This window comes from Manacus vitellinus, unplaced genomic scaffold (genome assembly GCF_001715985.3).
Source record: "Manacus vitellinus isolate BGI_N305 unplaced genomic scaffold, ASM171598v3 scaffold_2_pilon, whole genome shotgun sequence".
Lineage (NCBI taxonomy): Eukaryota > Metazoa > Chordata > Aves > Passeriformes > Pipridae > Manacus > Manacus vitellinus.
This window is the reverse complement of record NW_021940208.1, coordinates 15,187,861-15,214,752: the sequence shown is the minus strand read 5'-3', so window position 1 is coordinate 15,214,752 and position 26,892 is coordinate 15,187,861. Positions and strand designations below refer to the sequence as shown.

At 38.5% G+C, this 26,892-nt stretch overlaps 1 protein-coding gene across 1 annotated transcript in view; it reads left to right on the top strand.

Moving 5' to 3' along the window:
• Positions 1-722: 722 nt before the first annotated feature.
• MIPEP (mitochondrial intermediate peptidase) overlaps positions 723-26,892 on the top strand; it is a 73,000-nt gene continuing 46,830 nt past the window's right edge. Inside the window, exons 1-12 of the mRNA XM_029960900.1 lie at positions 723-810; positions 1,176-1,334; positions 1,421-1,662; positions 4,482-4,655; positions 6,385-6,473; positions 8,201-8,287; positions 9,238-9,301; positions 11,061-11,243; positions 14,916-15,072; positions 15,480-15,528; positions 16,146-16,206; positions 16,845-16,897. Coding sequence (XP_029816760.1) covers positions 723-810; positions 1,176-1,334; positions 1,421-1,662; positions 4,482-4,655; positions 6,385-6,473; positions 8,201-8,287; positions 9,238-9,301; positions 11,061-11,243; positions 14,916-15,072; positions 15,480-15,528; positions 16,146-16,206; positions 16,845-16,897 — 1,406 coding nt within the window. The remainder of the gene's footprint in view (positions 811-1,175; positions 1,335-1,420; positions 1,663-4,481; positions 4,656-6,384; positions 6,474-8,200; positions 8,288-9,237; positions 9,302-11,060; positions 11,244-14,915; positions 15,073-15,479; positions 15,529-16,145; positions 16,207-16,844; positions 16,898-26,892) is intronic.

The window sequence follows — 26,892 nt, the reverse complement described above, 5'->3', positions numbered from 1 at the left end:
AAATAAAGGATAAATATTCTGGAAATATGACATGTCCCTGCCATCTTGTATGAACATGAAGCAGCAGTTACTTCTAAGCCAGTTTATTTCTTCCAGGGTGACATATGTAGGTGGGCTTGAAACTTGGTTAGTTTGCATCCAACCATTTCAAAATAATTTTTAAACTTGGAATTAGTGCAGTTTGAAACCTACACAGGTATCAAACAGGTGGCACTTGCTTGTTCTGTGGCATGAGCAAGTTCTATTCTAGCTGGGTGGATTTTACAGCTTTTAAATACGGTTCTTTGCTCTCCGTATAGCCAAAGGTCTGAAATGGAGTGAAATGGAGTGATAGGAGGAAGTGCCCCATGGATTCTCCGATGTAGGCAGATATTAAAGGCCAGTGCAAAAATACAGCATAATGCTGCTGTACTTCAGAATTAGCCAGGGCAACAAATGAAAGATAATATTTAATCTAACACTGAAGCAGTCATACCGGAGAACTGATCAAGAGATACTTCCTTGATGTGCCATAAAAGATTAATTTCTGTGATTTTTTTCGGAATTTTCTTCCCCCCCCTTCTTCTAAAACTCAAAAATATAACAAAAGATGTTGATAAGTTTCATCCACTTCCCTTAGAAGAGAATAAAGCAGAGATGCCAATGAAGATGGGCCAGCACCATGAAATTCAGTGCAAATGCAGTGTCGGAGCATGAGTCCTGGTTTCCTATCACCTCTCAGGATGTCGGGGAGGCAAGGGAATGTGAATGTGGGCACATCTCCACAGTTGTTGAACCCTGAGTACAGATCACAGAGCCCAAATGAAAATGGTGCAGTGGGTTTTTTCAGGAAGAACAGCTGCACTTCTCATGTCAGCTGAATGACTGCAAAGGAAATATGAAAGCAGAGGCAAGGGTTATGTGAATTTTTCACCAAGAGGTGGTTTTTTCCCCTGTAAGCCACCCGCTGTTCAGTTTGCATCACAGAAACAACTAGGCCAAGAAACACTTTAAAATGGACTTAGGTTTAACTGGAGGACGTGCAGGACTGATATCAGAGTTCAACAAGCGTTTGGATGATACTCTCAGGCACGTGGTGTCACTCTTGAGGATGGCCCTGCGCAGGGCCAAGGGCTGGACTCGGTGATCCTTGTGGGTCCCTTCCAACTCGGCTTATTCTGTGATTCTGTGATCAGCCGGCAGAGGCCCCGGCGCGTCCGGGGAGGGAGCAGGGCAGCGGGGCAGCCGGGGGAATCGGAGGGATCGAGGAGCGAGAGGAGCGGGCCCACGACAGGCCGGGGAGCGACAGCCTAGCAAGAGCACCGAAGCCAGCGGAGCGGGCGGGCTGAGGGGCGGTGAGATCAGGGAGCCCCGCCCCGCTCCGCGCTGTGCCTGCCGGCCCTTCACCTCCTGCTCCGCCCCTGGGCCTGGACGCGCGGAGGTCGCGGCCGCGCTGTGAGCGGGGAGTACCGGGGTCAGTGCGGGTGTGCTCCGCTCCGCTCCACGGCGCTCCGCCATGCTGGGCGGCTGCGGCGGGCGCTCCCCGCGGCGCTGGGCGGCGCTGCAGGCCGGCGCGGGCCGGGCCGCCGGGCCGTCAGCACCAGCTGGTGCCCGTGGGGCAGCCTTCGACGCGAAGCAGCAGCAGCAGCAGCCGCTGCGCGGCGGCGCGGCGGGCAGGAGACGGTGAAGCGGCGGGAGGGAAGGGCCGGGCCTGCGGCGGGCCTAGCCGCTGGCAGCGTGGTGCTTTGCTCTGCTTATCGGAACTCTTTTTTAAGGGATTTTTTTTTCAGGGTAATTTTTTTTTGGACGCAGAAGAGTTTGACAGTCGTGGTCTTATGTATGGAAATACTTGCTTTGAGCCTCAGTAGCGCCCATAGGTACATACAAGAGATACTGCCCCTTCCATTGCCCCTTCCACTCCCAGCTCCTACCTGGCTGTGCCTTAGTTCTTCTATCAGTGTCGTGCCGCTCTGGCAGTGCTTCGGGATCTGTTGCACTGCCGACATCCTCTTGCCTCGACATTATTCTTGACATTTGTCCTGTGGCAAAAAAAAAAAAAAAGCATTTGTTTGCTGGGTCGGTGACACTTGGGTTTTCTGATGTGTTTCCTTTTGAGGTGAGTCGGGTGCGTTTGTTAATGACTGTCCTAGGAATCAACAGGCTGGCTCCTGGACAGAGTTAGGTGGCACAGTGCATGCAGAATAGTTATAGCTGTAAAATCCAGGTGTTTGCCTGCTGACTCAGCTACTCTTGCCATGATGCCCAGGCTGGTAAAGCTGTTGAACTCGAGGGTATACTGAGGACAAATCTGACCTCTCTTTATAATCCAGCACTTGTTTGGGAAACATTTCTGTTGGTTCTCCTGCCTCTGCAAGCACACTGGTGTAAGTTTTGCTTCAGGAAATAATACAGTTAAATATTGCCCATTTGGCTGGCCTGGGTAGTGAATTCTGGACAATTCAGTTGGCCCACAGTAATTTGGGAATAGAGGTGCATATTTCAGGCTCACAAAGAGGCTGTGACAAGTAGGATGTAAATGCTGAGGCCAAGCGAAGAGAATAATGCTGCATCTATGCAGCCAGTGCCATTAAAGAACACACAGAACTGCACCAGGCTTCATTTTTGGTAATTTTTCAGTTTTTATGTCAAGCTTGGTATCATATGGAAGAAGAGCTCCATGGCTAATTTATTTCTAAGAGGAGATACCTCCTGTTCACAGAGGACTACATGTGCAGGAAGAGCTCACTCGGGAGGGTGGATGATGATGTAGGGCAGTAGGAAGGCCAGGAGCTCTCTGGGATATTGCAGGATACTGCAACCCTTGGTTGGGGATCTGAGTGAAGTCTTGAGTCTCTTATACAACAAGCATTATTGAAGGGTGCTGTGATACAATTATATTTATGTGTAAGTGCGTGTGTATATATATAAAAATATCTTTTTCAGTGTTTGTTTTGGTCCAGTTCCTGTTCCCAAATAATAAATTAAAACATAGGAAGTGTGAGGAAAAGGTTTCTGTCTTTAGGAAAAAAAGAAGGCAGTTTTAGCAACAGTGACAGAAAGAAAATAGGCAAAAGCAACTCAGAATGTCCCAGATACTTACTTTAAGGGATGCTTTTGCTTCATTCAGAATATATACTTTTACAGACAAGCTGTCAATTTGTAGTTTTTTGTTTTGTTTAGATAAATACTTGCAAGCTATATGCAAACCTGTAGCTGACAGCTGTAACACAAAGAGTTTGCAGAAGGTGCATTATAAAGTGACCAGCCTGCAGATCTGCAAATCCAGATTGTGGTTTTAGATACTGAGATTAAATTTGGGAAGGGATAGATGTTGTGTAAAATCATGTGCTTTTCACTGTTAGATGCTGTAGTTAGCAGGTAAGGAGATGCTTGTGTTGGAGTTGGGCAGTTGCAAAGGGAGTGTATTGCTCGAAGTGATGCTTTTTTAACTCAAATGAACTTAAGGAATCATTAGGAAAAGGTTTTTCAACCAGGGGTTCATTGGGCACTGAAAAAGACTCCTCAGGGAAGTGGTCACAGCCCCAAGCCTGCCAGAGTTCCAGAAGTGTTTGGACAGTGCTCTCAGGCGCATGGTGTGATTCTTAGGGCTGTCCTGTGCAGGGCCAGGAGTTGGACTTCAGTGATCCTTATGGTTGCCTTCCAAAGCAGGAGATTCTATGATTCTATGAAATCTTTTTACTGTTGTAGGTCTGTCTTGTGGAACTTTTCTCTTGCAGCCAGTTTTAGTAATTTTGTTTGATCAGCAGTAGGACCGCTTTAACTCTCTTTCACTGCTGTCTGTGTCTACCCTGCCCTGTGGGACAAGGCCAGGCTTGGTAGGAACTTCAGGAATAAAACTGTTCATACCACACAAATTTTTGGCAGTTGCTGATTTTTCCTTTGAGATCTGGTTCCAGTATGTGTGGCTCATTTAATGAGCCCAAAACAACTGTCCTATTACCTGCTAGATATCAATCCAGCATTGATATCTAGTGCTATTGGCCAACTCATTCACTGTTTTGACAGTCCTACTTAGTTGTCATATTCCTTGATAAGTCTCTTTTGCTTCAAAGGAGTGATTTTCCCTCATTTTCAAACGTAAGTGGACTTTCTGTGTTTTGTTTGGTGCCCATGCTTTGGAAGCAAGATAAATGCTTTGAGAAAAGGTTGGCATAGGAGTTTATGGTGTGGAAGAGAAGAGTTTGTGAGGATTTGATGTCAAACTCTTAAGGTTTCCTGAGAACAATACTGGCTAAAAAAACCTCAGTGCGGTTTTGCTCTGGGAAATGAACATGTTTTGACATCATACCAATGTCTGTGACTGGTTTTGTGACTATTCTGTTTACAAAGACACTTGGGTAGGAACGTTTTAGTGAAGTGTTACAATATGCTAGCTAGGGTCATTTTGATAAAATTCCATAGTGATAATTCAGTATTGATACGAAGGTGCAGAAATCAAGGAGGGTAATAGTGATGCGTTTTCATTGTGTTCTGCATTGCAGGGTCTGTTTGGTGTTCCAGAACTGAGCTGTCCAGAAGGATTTCAAGAAGCACAAGACAAAGCATTGCACGAGTCAGAACAGCTAGTACAGAAGGCATGTTCAACACCACCTGGGCCAGAGACTGTAAGGATCTTTGATCAGCTTTCAGATAGCTTGTGCAGAGTAGCAGACTTGGTAAGTTACTTTTTTATTATTACATAAAGTAAAAATTAATCCTTTTAAACTGACTGAGCTTACACCATGGTGTTCCATTTTATGATTTTCTGCAGTGCAGTAAATGGCAGACAGCGCCATGAAGTTTTGTGTTGAGATAAAATTAAATTGATTGAAAGTTAATTACGTGTTTTTACCAACTGATAGGTAATTACAAATCCTGTCAAGCTCCAATTGTTTTTAAAACAGATGTAAAAATAGTGTAAAAGCAACAACAAGAAAACAGTGGTGACATCACAGTTGTATTTCTGCTGTAATATTAATATGTAAACTTTCCAGCATCACTTACAGTGGGGAAAAGAGAGGATTGATTTCAAGGATAAAATTGGGTTTGCAATGCACATATTTTTAAGTTATGAACTTTAAAAGATGAAGGTCCATGGAGAGCTTGCAGATTAAAAGTGGCAGATGAAACTCAACAGTATTACTTTTTTATTAACAGAAAAATGCAGGTATTTCCTAGACTGCAGTTTCTATGGTCCACAGATTCATAGTACTTGGTCTGATATTCTGTATCACAAAATGTTAAGTTTAACAGAGCATTTCATAGCTTTTTGGAAACTGTTTACCTAAAGTATATCTTGTATCAAAGCATCACACTTTGGTTGAAGGAAGCAGACCCAACCTTCATTGAATTCAGTTCTTAGTAAATAGGTCACTGAGTTTTTTGACTTAGGTTTTCGCATTTGAATGTCTCTGTGTGTTTTCAGTTCTCAAATCTTATTTCTTATTGTTTGCTAGATTTAAGACATCTTTTTTTACATGCTCTGTCAAGTCACTAGTTCTTAAGTTTTGTATAGACTACTTTTCATTCTGCTTAATCAATCAATATCTAAGTAAAACACTAATGTCAAAATTCAGTCCCCATGGTTTTGTATCAGTTTGCTGAGTTAAAATTACCTCCTATGTACTACTTTCAGGTTTTTGTGTTCAAAGATGCACAAAGCTTGCAGATCTTCATCTAGAAGCAATTTGGTGATTGTTACCTGTTGGCAGGTGCTGTCATTTAGCACCTATTCTGTCAATATTATACAGAATTTTAAACAGGAATTCCAAGAAGTAAAAATCTGAAGTGCTTAGAATTTGTAAGGCTGCCTTTTCAACCAGACTGCAATCATATTATTAGACTGTGAAGCTTGTTGCATGTACTTTCTGTACAATCATGCTAAATGTCTACAATATATTCCTAGACTTTAATTAAATACAACCTCCCTGATTTAAGTAATGGAAGCCCCTAGCTCCCCAGCCCCCTTTTAGCATCCTTCTAGCCTTATGGACCCTTTTAGGTATTTGGAGACTTACTAAAAATCAGTAAGTCAAATAAAAACCTTCTTCTGAATCCAAAAGAACTTCTGTTTTTCTCTTGAAACATATTTCTTCCTACTAGGAAGTTATGTGAAAGTATAACTTGGTGGTCTATACACAAGAGGCACACTATACTTAAAATGTTTCTAAGAAGTGTATAGGTTAATGATATTTTTGGAAAGATATATGCACTGTCTGGTTTAATAAATGTCAGCAAAGTTTTCCAATCAGCTTTATGTTTTAAGAAAAAACCAGTAAATTCTGCAAAAAGATTTTGCAGAACTCTTAGGAATAAATGTTAATAGAAGTGGAACTGCTTGAATGCAACTTTGTTTATAAGGCAAGATTCTCTTTTACTTATTGTTTTCTTCTTCTGATTTGTCAGGCTGATTTTGTGAAAGTTGCCCACCCTGACTTTGCATTCAGAGAGGCTGCTGAAGAAGCTTGCAGGAACATTGGTACTGTGGTAGAGAAGTATGTTCTCTTTTCTTTTTTTTTTTACTATTTCTATATGCATCTTTAAAAATTACTGTATGATCATCTATGAAAACAGCAATCAACAAAAAATAAGTTGGAAGGATTTGCACATGTGAACAAAGTGTCAGTCTTCTATTACAGATATTTAAGGGTTTAGATTTGTTTTGTTATCTCATGAAAGGTTATTCTATTTTAGTTTCAGTTTCTGACTCCATGTCACTGAAACCCATCAAAGGCTCAAAGTAACATTTTTTTAGGACTTGTGACAATTCACTAGTGGTTGTAAAGGGTATGTACAAAATGCTAATTTGTTTTTAAGATTTAAGCTGTTACACTGCACAACACTTTTTCTTCTGTTTTGCTAACCCTTTGAATTCCAGACAGTGAGTGGGGTATGTGAAAGAGGAAAGGACAGTTTCCTGTTAAAATGAGTGTTTGAAGATGTGTCTGTCTAGGGCTGTGATATATGGCTGATATACTTTGGTGTGCTTGTTCTTTATTTAAAACCCCCATTTCATAGAACATGTTCTTAAACACTTCCATTTCTGAAGTTTGGCTTTTCTTTGGGTTGCCTTTTTTCTTAATATCTTAAAGCTTAAGTTCTGAAAGTTACCTCTGTGGCTCTTGACTATAGTGAATTTATTTGCTTCTTTTCTGCTCTTGCTGCTGAGAAGTGGAAGAAATGATCTAAAGTCTCCAAATGCTGTGTCCTTTCAGTATCTTCCCTTCCTGTTGGATTCAGGAGTAGCCTTCTTTAGTGAATGCTTTACCAAGCAGTATTTTGAAGGTCACCCAGAATTTGCTGCTTCCCTCAGGACTCCTAGTTACAGTGGACGCAGTGACTGGTTGATCTCATGTCCTACAGTGAGTTGCAGAGGCCTTTTATACTCTGAGGAGGACAGCAGTACTGACTAAAAAGAGAATTCTAAGAGTAAATTCAATAGAAACTGTTGCTTTGTTCTTGTCAGCATGTTTGGGAAGCCTTTCACTTGAAACTGGGTTCCTCAAGAATTGGATTCAGCAAGCCATCTATAACAGTATGACTATAATATCTGAATACCACTTCAGATATAAAATTTTTAGAAAGAAGAAAATATTCACAAATTATCCTGAGAGGCTAATAAACTATTGTATGCATAAGTTTAATTCCCCACTTCAATTCCCACCCAGTAATGCAGGTTGACATAGATGCTTGTAGGTAATATGCCAGCAAATCCAATGGACATAGTATTGTCTGCACAGGTACGGTGATTGGTGTCTGGAAATGTCCTGGGGTTAGTAAACTGTAAGTCTACTCCAGTGGCAGCCAGCAGCACATTTATCTGATGGCAAACTCAAGCACAGATTTTTCCTTAATGGAGTCCTTTCAAAATAAGGACTAGAAAAGAGTTCTCTCAGATTTATACTGTCACCATGATGATCTTTGTTCATGGAACATAAGTCATCAGTCTTAGACTTGCTCCAATTTGCTACAAGATACCATTCAAAAGTATTTTCCTCTTGGATGCATAAAACCTATTTTCATGCCAGTTTGTCCACACATGCTTTGAATACAATTTTTCTAGTTTTTAAGTGTGATTGTGAACCAGAAAGCACTTTGAAAATACAGCCATTGGCTTTTAATATTGTTTCAGTAAATACTAAGATCTGCCTTTGAATGAGTAATACCAAGAAATTGAAATGTTATTGTCTGTTGCTAATGCTTTTACTCTTTATTTTTTCAGATTAAATACAGATGTTGAACTGTGTCAGAGTTTAAGACGTCTGCTAGCTGATGAAAGTGTTACGAGTTCCCTAGATCCAGAAACCAGGTACTTATTAATGCTTATAGATCATTATAGATAGAATCTTATAGAATTACATTTTTAGATATTATATGTATTTTTCCTTATTGTACTTACGTCTCATGTTTTGTTAAATTAATAAATGCAACTGGAAAACAAACCACATCTCTGTTATTAATTTATTAGTGACTACTAAATAACTGGCACAGAAGTTAGGAAGTTTGTAGTTGTGTAGTCTTGGAGAATGTCTCTGTGACTGTAGAGCACAAGATATATTTACACTGAATAACTGAGATCTGCAAAAACAAAGAAATGAGAACTGAAGATTTTCTTCAATCATACTCTTTTGATTAAAATGATATACTGTACTGTGGTGTATATGTGAATGTTTTTAGCAGTAAAATTAGGGACCAGACTATACAACTTGATTTCAGTCTATAAAAGTTTATTTATATCTTTCAAAATCAGATTAGCGGTATATTTATTTATAACTTTATGATTTCTGTCATAGGTTTTATTAGTTGTTTATTCAGTTATAGTTTTGAATTATTTATTTGCTGACATGGTTAGACAAGCTCAGTGTTTGTTACTTCCTCCTTCCTTCTTTCCCCATGATCAAGGATGTTAGATTTGAAGAGGTATTTTTCTGATGTTAGAATAAATGAAGTGTGAAATGAAATTAAAATGATAATTTGCACAAATTTGTTAAACATCTAGATTAATGTAGTGGGATTATTTTGAAGCATGTTTTTAATGTAGATGACTAAGAACAAAGGAAAAATCCTTTTTCAATGAGTAGACTGTTAAAGACCTACAAGATAAGAAGTCTTTGTCCCTAATAACAATAGTTGTATAACTGTGGTGTTAGTCCCTGTGAAAGACATGAAACCTAAATAACTACTAAAGGCAAAATCTGTTTAAAAATTATGCTTACTATCAAATGAGGTGATTTTAACAGGGATTTACTGTATTTTTAGGCGAGTGGCAGAACTTTTTATGTTTGATTTTGAGATCAGTGGCATTCATTTGGATGAAGAAAAGGTAATTTTTGGCTACAATATATGAACAGAAATTTGCCTGTCTACCAAAGACCAGATAATGAAAAATGTGCAATGTGAAATCGTGTGATTCAGGGTCAGTTTGTCCTCCAAGATTCCCATTGTCCTCTGTGGAATTTTGTCTTCTCAGAAGTGATTGATTTTGTCTATTTTAAATCACTTCTAAATGGTATTTTTTAATGTTGACTGTTCTTCCCATTTTGGCCCCCATCCTTTCATTCTCTTCTGAACAGTTATAAGCAAGACCTGAGATCCTGTTTTCTTTGTTTGTTGTCTGCATCAGATTTTTAAAATAGCTACTTATCTGTCAACAGCGTATTTATAGAGGGGGGAAAAGCAGCACCTCCGTGCGCTGTGATGGCAGGTTAATCAAGTAGAGTGTTTTAGAAGGGATCAAGTGTGTGCCCAGGCTCTCCTTTGGTGCTCACATAACCAGAAGTTGTAAGTCTTGTTCAAAATTGATTATCTGGGTATGGTCTGATTACCTGTCTTGGAGCTTTTACATGCTTTCGCAGTAGTTAGTGATGGATTTGCCAAAACCAGCAGCTTACACCATGCTTTGTGGTATGGTTGCTCTGTTCATAGCTCATGTCCCTTTATAAAGTTAATACCTTGTTTATTTGAGTCACCCCCGCTAAAAAGATCCTTACAAAGGCTCTTCTACTAGATTTATGTGGTAGTTTTTCTGAAGATCATGGTTGTGATGGTGTTTTGTGACCTAGAAAATGCTTCTAGAATATATTTTTGCAACTACTTTGCATAAAGAACAACATGAAACTTGAACTCTGGGGTTTATGTCTGATTTGACTATTGGTTCTGTGGTGCTTCATCTCCTTTCAGCTACAATTTCACTTATTTTTGCACATTTTCCTCTTCCTTCCCTGCCTATTCCAGTTTTCTTCTTGTTTGCTGCTCAGTGGTTTTTTTTTTTCAATTCTCATTTCAGACTTTAGAAATCCTTCCCTGTTGTAGGTTGAAACTTACTTCTGCTACAAAGAATTTCTACTTTTTAAAATAAAACTCAGAGATATATTTTGAAGAGTTAGGGTGGAATGGGAAGACAGAGATCTGCAGATTATGTCATTCTGTGGACTTTACAAGTATGTTGTATCCATACCCTCGCCTTTGTTTTTTTGAGCTATGAACCCATGGGCCATAGAGACCATACTCTACTAATGTGAGCAAATTCACTGAAGCAAATCTTACAGTAAGGTTAAATGTGTGAAATACTGTAATGATGGTGATAAAACTCTGAATCACTAACTCCTCAGAAAAGGGTTGAAATACCATAAATACTTCACAGTCTCCAGAAAACAGTGCAATACAAACAGTAACAAGATAACTGTAGTTCTATATCTATTTCAGGATATCTGTCTCAGTGATGCTTCTGGTTTTTCTCTTCTGTGTTTTACATAGCAATTAGGCATAGTTTTGTAAATGCTTTCCAAGCAGCTAGCAAAGCTTATGTAAATTCTACTTATACTCCACTGGACAGTTTCGTACTGCAGAAACAGAGGCATTTTCTTTCAAATTTCAATGCTGTGTGAAATTATAGATCTGTATGAGCATCTGATCATGTTGACTTCAGCCCTGCATTACAGTTTTATTAATCCTGTGGGTCTAATCTTAAATGTTGTATTTTCTGCTTCATTTTTGGAAAAAGTCCTCTAAGGTTTTAGAAACTTTGAGTTCTGCCTGTACTATGTCTGAAAACATTATTTTGCACTTTATTTTTCTTACAGCGTGAAAAGGCGGTTGACCTCAACGTCAGAATATTGGATTTATGTAATGAGTTTCTGATAGGAACTCATCTTCCCAACAAGATTGACAAACATGTTCTGCCAGAGCATATTCGTTATAATTTTATAGCTGAAGGCAATTACTTACAAGTTGCTGGTCTGCATGCTGATTGTCCTGATGATCTGGTTTGTATTCCCTGAGTTTACTTTGACATTCTCTATAATAGAAGTGTATATCAGTTATTTTCCTTATTAATGAAGGAAATGCATGTGGTTTATGATTATGATGTTATTACTAACAAGGAAAAACTCTTTTAGAACATAATAATCAATGGCATACTTGACTGTAGCAGCTATGAAATAACAACTATGCAGATCCTGAATGGTTGGAGGTAGAAGAGGCCCAGAATACAAACTCTGCATTTTAGGCAAGCAGACTTCAGTTAATTCAGTAAACTGGGAGGTGGAGTCTCATGGAATGCAACTCTGCAGGGTAAAGGAGCTCAAAAAAGCAGGTAGTTCTCTAAAGGTAGCATCCTCCAAGCACATGAGGGTAGTAAGATACTCGGTATTAGCACATCGTGATCCTTAGAAAACCAAGTAGATGTATCGGGAACCAGGCTTGACAAGCAGGAAACTCATACCAAAGCTTCATCTCCAAAAGGTAACGTTCATAAAGTAGCAGCAGGTACAGGATCTAAGGGAGGAATTTAGAAATATTGCCTGTATCTGTAGAGATGATGTCAAGAAGGTCAAAGCTCAACTGCAGTTGTGACTTGAAAGGGACATCAGCGGCACTAACAAGAACAACTACTGCTGCATTAGTACTAAAAGCCTGAACAAGGAAAACATGGACTCAGTGCTGAGTAAGGTTGGTGACTTAGTGGCAGCAGGCACAGCTAGGGCAGAGATGCCTTTTGCCTCAGTGTTCTTCAGTAACTTCAGTCCAAGTTAGGACATTAAGTCTGGATTTATGGACTAACAGGTAAAAAAACCTAATTTCATGATCAAACTCAGAGGGTAATGGTTGAAATGTACCCTACAGGAAGACTGGTAATGAAAGAACTGTTGCAGGGGTCTCTCCTGGGTCTTCTGTTTAACGTCTTTATAAGTGACATAAAGGAAGTGACAGAATGCTTGCCTGCCAGACTTGCAGGTGGTAGCAAACTGGGAGGAAGAATTGATATACTTGAAGGGCAAGGCTGACATTCAGAGTGGCCTAGAAGCTGAGGGAATGTTCCAGTGGCAACACTATGTAATTCAAAAAGGACAAGTGCAAAATCCTGCATCTCGAAAGGGAGAATTCCTGGTAATAGGACAGGCTGGGGCTGCCTGGCTGGGTCTGATCTGTCGAAAAGGCCCACAGTGTTGGTGAGCAGCAAGTTGACCATGAACCAGCAATGATCCTGGCAGCAAAGGTGGCCAACAGCATCCTGGACTGCAGGAACAGGGACAGAGCCAGAGACTATGGGAAGAGATTATAGCCCCACTCTTTAGGAGTGACTTAGAGGCCACCAAGATGACCAGTAACTGGAGTGCTTGCACTGAGTAGAGGCTAAGGGATCTGGACTTGTTCACCCTATAGCAGAGGTGGTTTGGGGGGAACTTGACAGCAGCCTGCCAGTACTTGCAAGGTTATCATGGAGAAAATAGAGCCAGGCTCTTCAGAGTGGTACATGACAGGAGACAAGTGGCAACAGGCACAAGTGGATGTGAGAAATGCCAATTGGAGAAGTTTTTCCTGCTCATGATACCCAAGCAGTGAGACAGTGAGGTCATGCTGTCCCTCCCATCTGTGCAGGGTTTCAGGACTACACTGGAGAAAGCTTTGTGCAACTTGGTCTTGGCTCATAGCTGTCTCTGCTTAGTGCATGAGGTTGGATTAGAAACCTCACGAGATCCCATCCAACCTGAATTATCCTGAATACTCTTATTTTATTCATTGTTAATGTTGCTTTTCTAAAAAGGATTCATTTAAAGTTATTAACTGAAAATTAATTTAGACCATTGAAATGTGACGATGATTCCTTAGACTCCCAGATACGATGCTAGGACCAGGAGCATATTAAAACACTGAAGTGTTCTGTCTTCACTTATACTATATAGTTAAATAATCAAGGTGACTTTGAAGTCTTGGGTGTCACAAAAAAAAAGAGAAAAGCTTACTGTGGTAGACTCCAAGCTGTAATGTTTATTTCTGTGAGAAATAAAAAATGAATTAAATTACAACACTAGTGGGGTGTAAATAAAGGAATAATACTCACTGTGTATTGTCTGTAAACTCTTGTCCTGAAAATAGTGTGATCTGCAGAATTGCTACTGAAGCTATGAGTAATGTATCAATTTAAAAATGCAATTCTCTGGGGCAGATCTGTGGAAAGGCTCTTTAGAAATCATATAATTTAGGTTGGAAGGGACTTCTGGAACTTGTCAGTTTGAATCTGTTCAGAGCTTGATCAAGAAGATCCGGTTTCTCAGTGACACGTCCAGTTGAGTTTTGAACACTGTCCAAGGATGGAGATTCCATTACTTCTCTGGGCAGCCTGTTTGACCACCCTCACTACTATTATTTCTTCCCGGTATCAAGTTGGAATTTTTCATCTTGTAGCTTGTGTCCATTATATCTCCTCCTCTTGCTCTGTACCTCCAAGAACAGTCTGGCTGCATGTTCTCTACACCTGACTGCTAAGTAGATGAAGATTAAGATCTCCCTTGAGCTTTTTCTTCTTTAGGCTGGACAAACTCAGCTCTCTCAGCCTCCATTCTGTTTCATGTGCTCCAGCACCCAAACAACTTGGTGGCCCTGTGCTGGACCCGCTCTGATATATGCCAGTGTCATTATTGTCCTGTGGAACACAAATCTGGACATTGTAGTTCAAATGTTGTCTGGACACACATGGACCAGATGACTGTGCACTTGTAGTAGAGTATGCTGTTGGCCTTTGCTGCAAAGGCACTGAACCGCATTCAAGGAAGGTCAGTCATCTTTCTTACTTTATTTGCTTTTTTTCAAAATGAAAGCCTGGTGGAACAGAACAGGTACAAAATGACTTGTAAATTTTTATGTTCATATTTTTTCTAAACTCAGGACCTGCATTCTTGTTCAATGTCCAAGAGAAAAGCTTATTTCAGATGAAGGCAGGCATAAATTGTTGCTGGATTTTTTGAGTTTACTCCATATGAACAAAAAAAAGATTATCTTCAATTGGTTTGTGAAACATAAAAGCATTTTATCAGATTTTCTGAGTCTTTAAGTAACTCTTTTCTTCAGAGTTACAAATAAACCCAAACAAACTAGAAATTGGAGAAAAGGAGAAAGTTGGCAGATGGGCAGACTAATAGCTTTCTGCTACAAAAGAAATAAGGCTTTTCCTTTCTTTTCTTTCCCCTGCCCCTGTCTCTGTTTCTTATCAGATCCTTCCATGAACCAGCTTAACTGATGTGCAGAAAACAATTTGGGTTTATTTTCAGAAGTTTTAGTGAGTTAAGGCGGCCCACAGAGTGGTCAGAGAAGCACAGATGTTGGCAGAAGGAGGGAGACGATGAGCAGAGGGGACTGTTGACAGGAGTAGAGAACAGGAACCTTTGACAGTCTTGATCTGTTAGATTGTCTCATTGCATTTCCTCATTCCACTTTTGATGGGTAAGAGAGTTGTAATTGTCAGGCAGTTGTAATTACTGTTGTTGAAAGGCTTTAGACCTTTTCCCAACAATATCAGTGAAGTACAGCTGTTATGCCAGATCTCCAGATGTGTCACTTGTTTCCCTTAAAAATTGCACTGTAGTAACAGTGGCCTTTGTATCTTTTTTTTTGTTTGTTTGTTTGTTTGTTTTTTTTGTTTGTTTTTTATTTATTAGGTGCGAGAAGCTGCTTACAAGATTTTTCTTCACTCCAATGCTCAGCAGTTGAACCGACTGGAGGAATTGCTTGCTAGCCGAAACAGTCTGGCGCAGTTGGTTGGGTATGAGACCTTTGCCCACAGGGCTCTTCAGGGTACAATGGCCAAAAATCCAGGTATAAGGCATGTGTGGAAGGACATGTTGAGAAATCAAATGCACTGTATTAGGTGTATGGTCATAGGTTGGTTTCTTTAGCTAAATTTACACATATTTGTTCCAGTGAAGTATTTTATTGCAGTTACATTTTGCTGTATGCCATATTCATTCTCTCTGTAAGTGACAATACTCACCAAGTAGGAACTGGTGGTTTTTTTCAGAATTGATGCTCACTCCCTAGATTATGAAGTTGTCATTATCTCTGCACGTAACAAAGTAAATGTAGTACTAAATTCTCTTGAAATGATGTCAGTGGAGTAGTTTATTAAAAAATCCAAGGGATTTTTTTTTGTTTGAAATATTTTGATGTAAACTTAACATCCTTTAAGGGAAAAAATAATTTTCTTATATTCCCCCCCCTTCTAGAGACAGTAAGACAATTTCTGGAGAAGCTTTCTGACCAGTTGTCTAAAAGGTATGTCTTTTCAATTAAGTTATTTTTTTAACCATACTCTTTATTTCAAGAATAGAGGGACTTGTGCACTATTAAGTGCTGCTTATTATATGCTCTGATGAAACAAAAAGCAAGACTGTCCCAGAGTTTTGAGACGAGCTATTTGCTTAGAATAAATTCTGTGCCTGTGATCAGAGAACACTCAGGACTAAATGCAACAAATGATGTGCCAAGAAATGCAGTTAACAGCAAACAAGACCAAGTTGAAGTGTAGAAGAACACCTCTCCTGGTCCTCTTGCCATGTGCGCAACTCCATATATTTTACATCTGTAAACAAATTCCTATTTGTCCATCTTGCCTCCCTTAGTTCCACACAGCACAAAACAGTTTCATCACTGTGTATAAATGGGGTGTATAGTAATGCTTTGGAGCTGTATAACTGGAGTAAGAGGGACTTAATTTGAAGGTACCTGAATGACAGAAGCTGAATGGAGAAGTTTTTTTACCCTGATATGTGGGCCTGCTATTTTGTATAGTACTGTAAATGTCTGATGATGGACATTTTCTTAGGATGGAGTATCATTGTGTGCTGTATTACATTGCTGTATAACACTTTCATCATAAAAATATTTTTCAGAACTCAAAAAGACTTTGAAATGATGACAAAGATGAAAATGAAGCTCAACCCCCAGAATTCAGTAAGTTACATTTCTGTATGTGGTGATCCGTTTTCTTTTTAAAAGTATAGTATAAACTAGCCCTGTTGTACAATTAACTCTATTTTAGTATACAAGACATAGTAGAATTAGAGATACATTCTGGCTTCAAATTGACTGCTAAGTTGCTGTATTAAAACCAAGCATTGAGTGTGAGAGAACTGTTGGTATATACAAAGTGATACTGAGATAACCAAACTGTAAAGTGGTGAAAGGGAGTATAACTTTGTTTCGAATTAATTGACTCATTTGAAAAATAAAGGCTGTACTCTAGGTTAGATGCATGTCTATTTTTTATAGTATATTGTATGTCTTAATTCTGTACATATTTAGGTTTATCTTTTTATTTGAATTGAGTGTATTTCTTGAAATCTGGTATGAAGTTCTATTATATAGTTGAGTAAGAAGAACAATCTTCAAGAAATGTTAAGAAAACAAAGGTTTCAGGTTATGATATATGATGCTATTACCAGTGATGGTTTTAGCACTAACTACTTCCCATTATGTTTTAAAGTTCTGTGCCTTATTGAAACTGCAAAAATATTCAAAGGAAACAAAACTTTTACCTTGGGTTCACTTGTTGTCCATTATTGTAATTATAAACTGGAATTCTCTTTCAGACGCTGATGCCATGGGATCACCCTTACTACAGTGGTGTCCTTCGTGCTGAGAGGTAAGCTCCTTATGTTCCTTATTGTAGTGTAAATGAGTGTCCTTGCAATAAGGATAAAGAAGGTTTTCAATGTAAACAGGATTGCTTTCTTTGAAGATGTACTCCGATATTAAAAAATAAATACTATCTGGTGGGATAGTTGTTTGTAACATTTCTTAGTTACTACTGGAATGCCTGTAGAAATTTTTGGCTCCTCTCTTGTTTTGCAGGGAAGTATTGTCCCTCTTTGAAGATAAAAGAGAGTGAAGAAGTTTCAGAACAGATAGAAAATCCTTATTCTTGTTTTGCTTTTACTTCTTAGCTGAGCTCTAGTAATCACTGAATACAATCCAACTTCTCTTCATATTTTAACTTCATTGTACTTCTTACTGAACAAGCAACTTCATCATCTTCTGCAGACTTGAAACAGCAACTTCTTGAGTAGATCATCACTGTTAATGAATAGAATTCATTCTTATCTCTCTTGCAAAGACGGGAAATAAATCCTTTACACAGACTTAAATTGTGCACAAGACTATTGCACATAATGAGATGTCAGCTCTGAAAGACATGAGCCCTGCATGTTGCCTCTATTAGATCAGCAGCGGTGACCTTTTAGGTTTCTGTTGGAAAAAATAATTGAAAGTTGTGCTTGTCTCACTAGAGGGGGAGGAAAAATCTTCCTTCATTGCAAATTTGCAGATTTTTGTTTTTTAAACAAACACAGACTAGATGTGTCTGATTAAAATAGTAGTTTACTCTGGATCAGAAAGCTATGGTAGTATAGACATGACAACGGAAGATTGCCAGCAGTTGGCCTGGCTCTTCTACTGCTTTCTTGTACTTTGTTTCCAAGGCAGTAGTTTTTGAGCAGCAGCTCTAATATTGGCCTTATCTTAAGCTACTGCATGCTAAGATGGGAACTGAGCAATGTGTGTGCAGCAACATTCATGTCCTGAGTGAGTAGAACTTGCCATGCAGGGGTAGTAGAGGAATATCCATTTGCTAGATCTGCTCCCAGTAGCCAGTGCCAGAGCACAGAGTGCTCTACAGCATATGCTTAGCAGTGGGCAGCAGCAGGCAGTGGAAGAGGACTGCCGTACTCATTCAAGATATATCCTGTAGCTAACAGATCTACACTTTACCTTGCCTGTGTAATGTTTTCAAAACAGCAAGAATTACATTCTGATTCATAATGCTTTATATACTGTCAAATGTTCATGAAATTTACTGTCTGTGTATCGTATTTATTTTCTGCATTTCCCGTAGTGTCTACTTTCCCTGTTTTCAGAATTGTGCCAGAAAGGTTAGTCTTAGGGGTAGAAGGCTCTGTATTTGTTTCTTTCTCCTCCTGGAGGAGTGTCTTCTGATGCTTATTGTCCTTAGTCTTATTGGTCTTATTGCACTTCTTAGATCACCACATAAAGCTAACCATCTCATAATTGAGTTGCTGATGATTACAAATAGATTATTCTGCACGTTTTGGCATTAGGAAGGAAAATATTTCCTTTCCTTCTGGGGCTTTGTAAGAGACCCATTTAAGTTACTTTAAGAATTGTATGGTAGCTTTATGAAGGGAGAGCTGCAGGTAAAACAGACCCAGACATTGGCAATGTATCTTTGCTATTTTTTATTTATTCAGACACCAAGTCTGGAAGCGGGATCAGTGTGAAGAGTCTCCTGAACCTATGTAGGGCCTCCCTGATTACAGTGCAGGATTGGGGCTCAGTGTTTTTCTCCCTCCAGGTTGGGTGGGAGTATTTTTTATGGCATTTATGTAGATCTACAAGCGTCTACAAGATGGAAGGAAAAGTGGTTTTCCTCTCCACTGTGTGCAGAACTGCTACACTGAAAACCAAGGGCTTAGATCTTTCACTGTTTTGTTTTCTGGATAGTACTCTGTCTTTGGGAAAAGTTTTTGATCTATGACTGAACGATGCTTTACATTCATTGTGCCCATACTGCAGATATTTAACAGGGTACTGGATACTAGGTAATCAGCCCTGAAAAGTAAAATTCATTTTTCTACTGTATAGTATGAGAGGCTGTGCTTTGTGACTGAAACTAGGCTGGAGTCAGAGTATTCATACAACAACCAGAGGACAGGAATATTCCTTATCATGTCTGTGCCCTAAATGCGTTCTGTATTTCACTTATTAGCCATGCAAATGTGATTCCACTATCCTTTATCTTGTATTTGTACTTACCTCAGTTTGACTGAGTTTGAATGCTTCTTGGATGCTATGGTATGATCAGTTCAGCACTTCTGTAACTGGAAGATGAGAACTGTTATGTGTCACATAAAGCTTCATACTGGCTGGAATTTGACTTTTGGCTATTTTTTGTGTGTCATGTTTTGGGACTCAGTAGTAGTTTGTGGATTTCTACATTAGAAATTTTTTGTTTCTTCTACTTAATAGAATGTTTTTCTTGAAAGAGAAGGAAATGTATGCTTTGGGGTATATTTTTTGTACTGCTGTTACTGTGGCTCTAGCTGATGTACAGACCCATAGTTTCCTATGTGTACATAAGATGCAAGTTATCTTTACAAATGTAGGTATAAAGAAAGAGACTGATTTCTGATACGTCAAACATGCAGCACTAAGGTTGCAAGAGATATCAGATGAGATAGTGTCTGTGTCTGCTGGAAAAGATTTACTGTTTCTTCGTTTGGTCTATACAACCATATTTGCAAACAGGAATGTTGGGACCGGAGGGAGCATTAGACGGTGTGATCCCTGATGAGATCTTGTACTTCCTCTTTAGTTCCCCAGATTTTGACCATCTACATCTGAAATGACACTGAAATTCATGACATATTTTTAATGTGTCTGTTTTATATTTGCATGTTGAATATTTTAAATGTATTTATATATTTTATCTTCTAAATGTATACATTTATTCTTTGTTGAAACAGGATTAAGGAGACAAATCCTTCATTAGATCTGTAGTAACTAATTTTAAGAGGCAGATATTTACTTCTGAGGAATGCAGGATGTCCCTATGCGTTCTGTTGAGTTCTAATGCCATTTGCTGTCCCAGCGTGTTGCCTTTATTGTCAGTAAACACTGACAATAGCGCTTCCACAGCTTCTGACCGCTGCTGCTCTTCTGCAGTTGAACAGCAGGAGGCGCTCCAGGCTCAAGTCACAGAGTTCGGTTTCTCTGTAAATTCGGACACAACAATTTTACTGTGAGCTTTCACCAAGTCTTTTCCCTGGAAACTTGATCCTACTTCAAAAGTGTATTCCTCCCATTAATGGTAACAGGATATTTTACTGCTTTTTTTTTTTTTAACATAGTCTTTTTTCCCCAAGACTATGTTAAGTAACCTCTCTGGCTTTAGGCCCACACTTGCAAGAGTGTAATGTAGCTACAGTTTAAGCGGCAGGGAAAATACATGCCAGTATAGATGTACATTTAAGAGAAAAAGAAGACAAAAGTCTGAAATGGTAGTAGAATCTTAGAACATAGAGTAATTAGAAGAACCTCAAGAATTTTGGCAGGCTAAGAGTAATAAAACGGTGAATGCTAGAACATGCTTCAGTGTCTAACGAGTAAGAAGATGTCTAATATGTATATTATAAAAATAATAATGTTGAGTTTTAGTACAGACAAGTAACAAAGTATTAATTAAATCTCATTACTTCTCAGTAAGTGCAGCTGCAGTTATAAATAATTCTCAAGGCCCTGATCTTGCAAAGATGTGGCAGTCCTGCTGACTTCTTCCGGGTCAGAGGAAAAAACACAACAGGAAATTACCCTGAAAATGCTGGAAGAGATTTTTTGAGGTCAACTATTTGCCTTGAAGGCGCAATTGACTGTGCTTAAGCCACTTCTGAGAGAGATACAGAACTGTTCTTGAGAACTGTTGGTGGTGAGCTTAGTGTATTTGGTATTAATTCCTGTTTCCCTAACCTGTGGTTCTTACCAGGCTGGGTTGACTTCACTGGCTATAATTCACTGTTGGGATTTTGACAAAATGTCCCAGATTTTATTCAACTTGCAGGTGGGATGTGCTTGCAGGATATTAGGTTCTTTGCTAGTCCATTTCTTTGGCACTTCAGAAAGAAGATCAACTTTAGGGATGAGAGATCAATACCAAAATAAACCAGTTTCCTGATATATAGGAAAGAGAAACCATCATGGCAACTGTGGGCATTTTGGATGGTGAGGTAGCTAAACAGAAATTAGGAATAACTCACCTCCTTTCTTCTTGGGATTGTTCATAGGCTTCAGGAGAGAGTGGGCATCACTTTCATTTTTTTTTTTAGAGGGATAGGTTTAATACCGAGGTATGAAAAGATGAACGGATGTTTCTCAAGATCCTAGAAACTTCAGCTAACGTTGAGATTTGCAAGTTACTAGTAAAGAAACTTGTTCATGGCTGCTTTTTGTTAAATGATTTTTAGTTCTATGAAAAAAGTGTTGTTTGTTGGGAACACCATGTGAAAAAATAGCCTTTGTGGAATATGTGAGAAAACTGTCACTGTTCAATTTGAAAGCTGAAGTGGAAAATTAATACAAAATTTAAAAAAAACCCAGGAAATCTTTCAATCAAAGTGCTCAAAGAGGAGGATAACTTTCTATAACAACCTGTTTATAAGAAAGGGAAGACATGCCCTCTGTTAAATCATCTAATGTGGGTGCAGAAAGTCCATTTAACTTACCAGTCACTAAAGGTAGTGGACTAAGCTTTCTGAAGGAAAACTCAAAAGTTGCTAAAAAGGAATGCTTTGAAGCAGAATTCAAGTTTCAAGAATTCTTTCTTTATTCAAAACATTGTGGAAGGACAAAGAAATTGTTGCTGATGTGAAAACTAAGTCAAATCTAAAAATTGTGTACAGTTTCGATACCAATATTCTAAATTACCCCTTGATCTCCTCCAAAATATTCTATGAAGTACACTTAACAGAAAGAAAAAAGGAATGTGAAATACAGGTGCTAGTTTATGGTTGATGAGAGTACAAAGTCTTTCTATTATTATTATTATTATTGTTATTATTTTTAAGAAATTCAGAGTCTTCTATAAATCATGGTGAAGAATATCCCTTCAGGTAAAGAATTAAATTTCAGAGTCTGGCAGGTAATGAAAATTGGAAGGGATTTTCCTTGTCTTGATCTCTCTAAGTTAACCTGAGGGGTTCATCTCACTTTTATCTTCCACTAACAAGATTTTTTCAAGTTTCTTTGGAAGTTTTGACAGGATCTGTTTTATTAGAGATAGTTAACTTAGTGTTCTATGTTTTTGTGGATATCAACAGGATAATAATTTTTCTCAAAAAAAAAAAGTCAGGATATATCAGGGACTACATTTAATAGCCATTGAGAAGAATTCTTGACAAGCAACTCATTTACAGTTGTTAAGAGTGGGAATGCTCATGTTCTGAAGAATGGTGATCCTGACTCAAATATCCCTAATGTCCAAGTTTATAAAAAGCATTCTTAATAGAATAGATGAAAGTCATGCTACACAAAATAGTCCTAGCTTCCTTCCAAACATACAGCTTAAATGAAAGTGATTTTAGAAGTCTGCATTTTATTTAGACTCAGTGAAGTCATACAAGCTTAGAAATAATTATTTATAATCACATACTACATCTTTGTTCTTCACAGGGACACAGCCTTTTTGTTTGAAGCCTGCTGTTCTTGAAGAATAACCAAACCTCATTGTGTCAGTTAACTTCTCTTCAAAATTGTTTTTTAAATTGGTTTGGCTACTTTACTTCTCTTAAAAGTAGCGCTGGGCTGGTACACTGTAAAAGTAAGTTGTTTGGATTTTTTAAACGTAGTTAATCCTTCAATATAAAGCAGGAATTTTTTTACATCAAAGAAACTACTGTTTTCTTTGATATTTCTACTTTCTTTAGGAGGGTACTGAGATTTCTCTTTGTAAAGTTTCTGAGCTCACATTCTGACATAAAGTATATGAAAAAATATTCATTCTATTCTGGGCTTCGTTATAAATACAAATGCATTGCTGTTTGAAATCAGATGTTCAGAGTGAATTAAGTTCGTGGAATATATTTTAAGAAAAAGTGAATGCAGAGCAAATTTCTTTTGTTCATTTTTATGCATCTCAGTTTTTCACAGTTTTGGACATTTAGGCATGAGGGATATGCAATTCTACAGGAGAAACAAAATAATTTAAGATTCATTATTACAATAAAAGGGACTGCTTTAAACCTTGACTTTTATCTTTTTTTTTTTAAGTTAAAGTAACTAACTGAAAGTTTGGCACAGAAGAAAGTTATTCTTTTCCACTGTAGATGGGTTCATGTATATATTTGTTGATGCTGTTTCTGATTTGTGCAGAGGCAGTGTGTACTGTTGTCCCTTTTTTAAAAAAATAAATGTTATATGATATTTCCTACATTGAAACTAAAAACAGTCTTTTTTTTTTCTGATATCTAGCCATGTACAAGTTGTCCTGATTTCAGGAAGTCATCTTATGGATGAATAATTGTGTTTTCTGGAGCGTATGTCTGTAGCAGAAGTTTTGATATTTCCTTTTCCTGCTCTTCCAGAACTACATTCAGATCCTTTAGGTTTCATGTAAGGACTTAAGAAAATTTACATGCTTATCCTTTAGAGATTCAGCTACACAACATGCAGTCCAGTCAGGGAAGCCAAAGTTCCAGAGAGAAGCAAGAGCTCATAGCTAAGCTCAAAACTTCTGCTAGTTACCTCTAGTTGGTACCTTATTAAGCCTGAAAGTATTGTAATATTTGTGTCTCCCTTTCTCTGGTGACATAGGCATCCTAAAGTGCCTATTTGAAGCGTCTGAATCACCTTCCTGGGGCCCAGAACTCCCATCTTAAGTGAAAGGATATCCAGACAGGATGTTTGATTCTTGCCTTGGATTGCTTAGCCGACCTGAATCCTTTTTCTTCCTTAGGAATTGCTGTAATCATGTTTCCATGTGTTTGTGGGCTTTGGAGACGGTAGTATAATGTTTTGCTAGAGACACTACTATGCCATGTGCGTGATCCTCCACACTGAATTCTGTCTGTCTGCTCTTCTGGAACAGTAAGCAAGCTGCAAATTACAGCATACAAGAAAATCTCTTCCAGCACTTCTTTGCAGTATTTGTCATCACTAAATGGAGCTCCAGCTGGTTTCCAATGCAGGTTTTAACTGTCTGTCTCCAGAACATTAACCTTTCTGGCTAGTATCAGTAACCCTTAGCAGAAATTTTCCTGGTAGCAGAGTGCCTGTTAGCATAGTTCAGTATGGGTCATGATAATTTCCCTTCTGATTTCTGTTCCCAAAAATACTTGAATGCATTTCCTGTTGGAGATAAAATTGTAACTTGCCTGAATAAATGTGGAGGGCGTTTGCCAAAGAGTGTGCTCATATTAAAGCAGCTGCTTCTTGCAGTTTTATTTCAGTTTTTTACTATTTATTTTAAACAGAAGGCACGAAGCTGTACAACTATTCAAGCTCACAATTGACAGCAGCTTGAAAATCATGCGTAAAGTGATTCTTAGAATGGTTGTTGCTTTAACATGTCATATAATAAAAATAATTCTACGCACAGTAGGATCATGAACAGTTATTGACATGTAGATTATGAAGATTGGTTTGCTCTGACTAGTGAGCATTTCAGGGGCAGGCTAAACTGTAGGAGTTTGGAAAATCTGCTCCTTTTTATGTAGGGTCAGTCACTATCAGGTAATTAATGAACTGAAGTTTTTGTCCTTTCATTCTATTGACAGAGAAGTAATGTGCAGTGGTATCACAGAATTGTTATGGTTGGAAGAGACCTCTGGAGATATCTAGTCTGACCCTCCTGCCAAGGCAGGAATACCTTGGTTTTAGTAGGGTGTTGTTGAGAGGTTTTTGTGTGCATTTACAAATACACTTGGTTTTACATTTGAAAAACAAACAAACAAACAAACAAACAAAAAACGATCAAAGGAGGACCATACACCTGGGATAGAAGATGGTGAACTCTGAGTTTTCCCTTTAGCTTCAGGAAAAATTCATTTTAGTCTTGGATCAACCCTCAGAAAGGCTTTGCATCCTACACAGACAAGCTCTATCTTTGTTACAGGGCAATTTAAACTGCTAAAAGAGTATATTGATAGAAGTCTTCATCTTGAAGTTTTATGTGGTCTTTTAGATAATCTGGCCCAGGTCAGAGCACGTCATGAAGATACAACCCAGACCCTTTAACAGCATAAGAAATTTCATTCAAAGAGCTGAGGGAAGAAAAGTTTGGATTGCTGTCACAGTTGCAGTCCTCCATTGCTGCCAAAAAGTTGTGCTACCATGTTTTCAGATTGGTATGAATTTGAGCACTGAAATACCGTGCCTGTGAAATGTTGTGTTCTTGCAGTTTCACTGAGGTGATGAAGTTGTAAGTGAGGCTGGGAAATCATAGCTAACAGATGCTTTTGTCTTGTCATCTGGAAACAATGAAGTTGGTAGTGGCTGCTACCGTTTGAGTGCCTGGAATCAACCAAGAATCTTCAATAAGGGAACGTCTAGTTTGTAAACTCTTCCAAATACTTTTCCACCCACACCCATGTGCCAGATTTAAGTTTTGTGGATCTAGTAGAGATTGCAGGAATTCCTGTTCTGTTCATTGAGTATTCTTATTTTTGGGAAAGGTTCAAGTCTTTTAAATTAATTTCTTCCCTTTTCCCCCTTGTCCTCTAATCTTATCTAGTGTTACACCTTTCATTTTGCAGTGAGTAGCATTAAATCGTGAAGGTGAGGGTTCAGAAAAGAGTCAGTCACATGCTTGCGCTTGCCACTGAAAGGCAAGATCATCTATTAATAATAATTCTGGGAACTGAGTTTTTGGTTATAGGACATCAGCTTCAGATAGCTGAGGTTTTGGCTGATTGCTATTCCTAAGTAAGCCCAAAGAGAAAGTTTTCCTGGAATCAGTGCAAGTTTGGGGTTAGGCTTTCTTCAATTATGGTTGGTCTTACTTAATTTGTGAAAACAGAGTTCATGTATGTATGAGGTAGGACCAAATTCAGCACTTGGCAATTGAATCTGTGTTTTGGTGTCTGGAATGATCACTGCTTAGTGGGTATAGACTGGTATTAGACAAAGATTTTTGGAGATGTATTACACACTTCCTGGAGCTTTTTCTTTTTTAGTACCCAGTACTCATTTTGAAGTATTATTGATTATTATCATCTGATTGTGATAATTGTTTTATAGTATCATTTTAACCCCTTTCTCCATAACTCTGATGACATTGCACTGGCCAGCAAACAAATAAAAAATGGATGCCAGATAATGAGTGTAATAATTACTGCTGACTGCTGTCAGGTGTGTCCAAAAGTAATTTAAAAATCAGTTTTGTCTCATAAGGCGCTAGTGGTATTTGAGGATTTTTCAGTACCTTAAGCTTTAATCTTGTTTGCACACTGATATGATAGGCAAGGCAGAAATGGACAATTAAGTGAGATGAGAACCAGAAACATTATTTTGTTTTGGCATTCTGTATAAAAAAAAGTTGTTTTTCAAGGTTTTTTTTTTATTTTCCGTTGGCAAGAGGAACATTAACACACATCTTTCATTAAATGTGGGAGAGGTTTGATCCTGACAGTGTTCTACCAGAAGAGGCTTATATTAACTGTGCAGTTTCTACTAAAGTGGTTGTTTAGTCAGGACCTCATTGTAGTCAAAATGTCAAGATTGTGACATCTTCAAACATCAGCTAGAATAGGGGACTAGTTTCTCTGGGGAGTCTGCCTTAAGGCATTATAGTCTGTTACTGCTATTTTTATGCGTGGGTGGATAAGTATCATGCTTTTTTCGAAAGACAAAACTATTACAGACTGATTTCCCCTCTACTCCCCTCACTTTGGATAGCGACAGTGTATTACAAAATACCTATCAGAAAGCCTTCTTCTCATCCTCATTATCGTGGGATAAGTTCATGGGGACAATGTACATGTTAAAGGAGTGCTAAGAATGAGGAAGAAGTGATCTTCTCCCTCTAATACACTACTGTCAGCTCCTCTATCCATGAAGAAGTATCATTGCTTTCTC